This window comes from Leiobunum rupestre, chromosome 5 (assembly GCF_980474605.1).
Source record: "Leiobunum rupestre chromosome 5, qqLeiRupe1.1.hap1, whole genome shotgun sequence".
NCBI lineage: Eukaryota > Metazoa > Arthropoda > Arachnida > Opiliones > Sclerosomatidae > Leiobunum > Leiobunum rupestre.
The window spans coordinates 21,946,915-21,950,131 of NC_143388.1; the positions used below are offsets into that span (position 1 = coordinate 21,946,915).

The 3,217-nt window shown below is 40.1% G+C and overlaps 1 protein-coding gene across 1 annotated transcript; it reads right to left on the reverse strand.

Annotated features, from left to right (window-relative positions):
* Positions 1-701: 701 nt before the first annotated feature.
* LOC149943807 (uncharacterized) lies at positions 702-2,315 on the reverse strand. Its single transcript, XM_090176205.1, has one exon. It carries the CDS (start codon positions 2,313-2,315, stop codon positions 702-704), a length of 1,614 nt encoding a protein of 537 aa, XP_090032331.1.
* Positions 2,316-3,217: the final 902 nt, after the last annotated feature.

Genomic DNA, 3,217 nt, shown 5'->3' on the forward strand with positions numbered 1-3,217 from the left:
ACTAGAGTTTCAATTTCATAAGAATTCTTAAAATTTTATCAATTAAAGGTACGAGCTACAGAGATATCATAAATTTCACAATAATAATTCTTGATTCTTGCCTTTCCAAATGTGTAGTTATCAAAATTCTTTATATTTAGTACATTTCACTTTGCGCAACCAAATCATTAACTTCAATACTTGATTCGTGCATTTTCCAACTAAAATTTTCCAGATTCGGTTTTGTCTTTAAAAAACAATTTAAAGAATTCAGTTGCATTTCCAGTTGGAAAAAACACAATTTAATCAAGTAATTTTTTCAGTCTCTAAATTAGTTAATTAAAGAACGAGTGGAATTTTCATTTGAAAAAATAAAGCATTTTGTGGGCCACAGTGTACATGTACTTTGCAAATAAACCACGACAAAGGTATGAAAGACCGTTATTTAATGGGAATTAACGCGGTACTTCGGCACATATGCCTTCGAGGCGAAAAGAAAACAAACAATTAAAGGTTTGACAAATTGGAAACAGCGTGCTAATGAAATGGACAAAAGGGGGGGGGGGATTATAAACGGAAACTAAAAAACGTACAAAAATATATATTGTTGAGAACAGTAAATTTTAAAATTTTAAATTTAACAAGGATTGAATTTTTTTTATATATAACGAGCGGGGCTGACGATGGGAAAAATCCTAGCTAGCGAAACGATAATTTATCGTTTAGACCGAAGGGAAATTCCGTTCCGAACTTGAGGATGAGTCTTCAAGACGCGGACCGATAAAGCCTTGATGGTGTGAACGGCTGTCTGTAGGCTTGACGTACATACTGGTTGAAACACCAGTACCGGACACAGAAATCGTCATATCCAAGAAATGAATGGATTCGTCAGAAACACTCGCTGTGTATTCAAGCGCGGGATGCATTGCACCAAAAGCGTCGAGAAACGAGTCCAGATCCTGGCGAGTGCACGAGAAGAATTGCGCAACATCATCAATAAATCGTCCGTGAAAATCGGGAATGGGACCCGCGTAACTTAAGTAGAAACGTTCTTCCGCCCAACCAACGAAAAGGTTAGCGTAACTTGGGCCCATTTTCGTACCCATCGCCACGCCGTTCACTTGTTTATAAAATTTTCGGTTGAAAGAAAACGCATTGAGAGTTAAAACAAGTTCGGCCAACCGAACCAGAGTATCAGTAGGTGGATAAATATCATGGCGACGGCTCAAATAATGTTGAAGTGCTTTTAAACCATCATTGTGTGGGATAACTGTGTAGAGAGATTTAATGTCTAGAGTCACGAGCCAGCGATCAGGTCCTTTGAATGAGAAAGACGAGAACTTTCCAAGTGAGTCATTGGTGTCTTTAATGTAACTGGGTAACTTAGTGACTAATGGCTGCATTACTTCGTCTAAGAAACTTGAAATAAGCTCCGTGGGACAAGAACAAGCGGAAATGATAGGTCGCCCTGGGTTTTCAACTTTATGGATCTTCGGTAAGAGATAAAATCTTGAGCTACGGCAATTTTCCACAATAAGAATCTTAGCAGCAGGTGGTAGCTCATCGTTATCAATACATTCGTTAATATAGCCAGTGAATTGTGTTTGATAATCTATAGTCGGGTCGGAAGGCAGTTCTCGGTAGAAATCTTCATCTGAAAGCTGGCGAATGGCTACAGCGACGTATAAATCCTTGCGCCATACCACGATCGCACCGCCTTTATCAGCAGGTTTGATGACAATATCAGGTCGCTCTCTAAGCGAACGTAAAGCTTGATGTTCGTCGTACGAAATGTTCTTGTGAGAAGAGCTGGAGAACTGAAGATTCTTGATTGCAATTCGGCAAGAAGCGATGTAGAGGTCTAAAGTTTTGTGCTTAGTGAGAGTTGGATTAAACGTGGAATTTACTGGTTTAATCGTCTGGAATATCGTAGCGGGTGGTTTAGGAAGCGATGGTTTCTCGTAGAAAGGCTGTCGAAGACGCAAACGTCTATAAAAGTTCTCTAAATCATGAAGAAGTTGAAATTGATCAGGCAAAGATTTTTCTGGTACGAAAGACAGTCCTTTAGCTAGGACCGACCGTTCAGCTTCATTCAACGGAAGGTCACTTGGTATAGTCACGACTAAACGTTTATTATCTTGGGTTTTATTTGCGGTTTCATGTGTAAGTAAAAGTCGGGAAGATTTACCCGCTTTAGTCTCACACAAACAATTGTAAGTATCTTTGTTAACCGATCTAATTTCTTGAATGATAAAGTTGTAAAGAGCGTCGTTGAAACCTGCTTCCTTAGCAATGGTACTATCCATTAGTATCACTCGTTCACTAAATAACTTCATTTCTACTATAAAATCAATTTTAACTGAAGAATAGGACTCGGCTCGTTGATTTTTCTACTGTCAATTTACCAGAAATCCTGAAATTAGAAAAAAAAACTACTGAGATCTGACACTGTTAACAAAAATGGGGTCAAATTGATCAGTGCCCAGTATAATTTTAACCATTGCTGTCACTCCTTCATTTCCAGTCTTAGAAGCAGCGTTCAGACTATGTGAAAATATAACGTTTGCGTCGATCGTGTCGGTTCTCTCGATTTCTTACACCGTTCAGACTTCTCAACAGAGACTTTAAATTTTCGCGCGTGTCGTTTACATTTTTTAATTTCGTTGCGGATTGCCTAGATGGCGTCTCGGTTTAAAGCTCAAAAAGTTCATAGCAGACAATTCACGATTTTAACGCGGGAACTCAGGGAAGACATCGGCTTAGGAGGAGCACAGACCTCTAATACCCATTCGCGTCGGAATAAGATTGTGGAAATCTCCATTTTGCTCTTGTGGGGTGGCTGAGTGGTTAGCACTTTAGCCTCGCAGCGAGAGGAGCCGGGTTCGATCCCAGCTAGTGGCACTGGATGAAAATCCGGAACCACTCCTTCTGCGTAGAGTTTGTAAGTTCTCTCCCCACTGGTTAAAGGGGTTTTCCACCGAGATCTTCGGTTTCCCCTTCGCATAAAAACTTGCTGAGGTTAATAGTAAGTGTAGGGAGCTGTTGGCTCGGGTGGCATGAAGGGCTTGCCACCACCCTCCTACGCATTGTAACCCGGCCACCTGTTACTTGATCACGCACAAGCAACATTGCTTATGTGGTCGAAGGTGGTGCCTTGGGTGTTAGCTCTATTTTTAGAAGAAAAAAAAAATCTGTAAAAATCACTCATCCAAATTTCACTATTTCTTCGGTTTTTAAT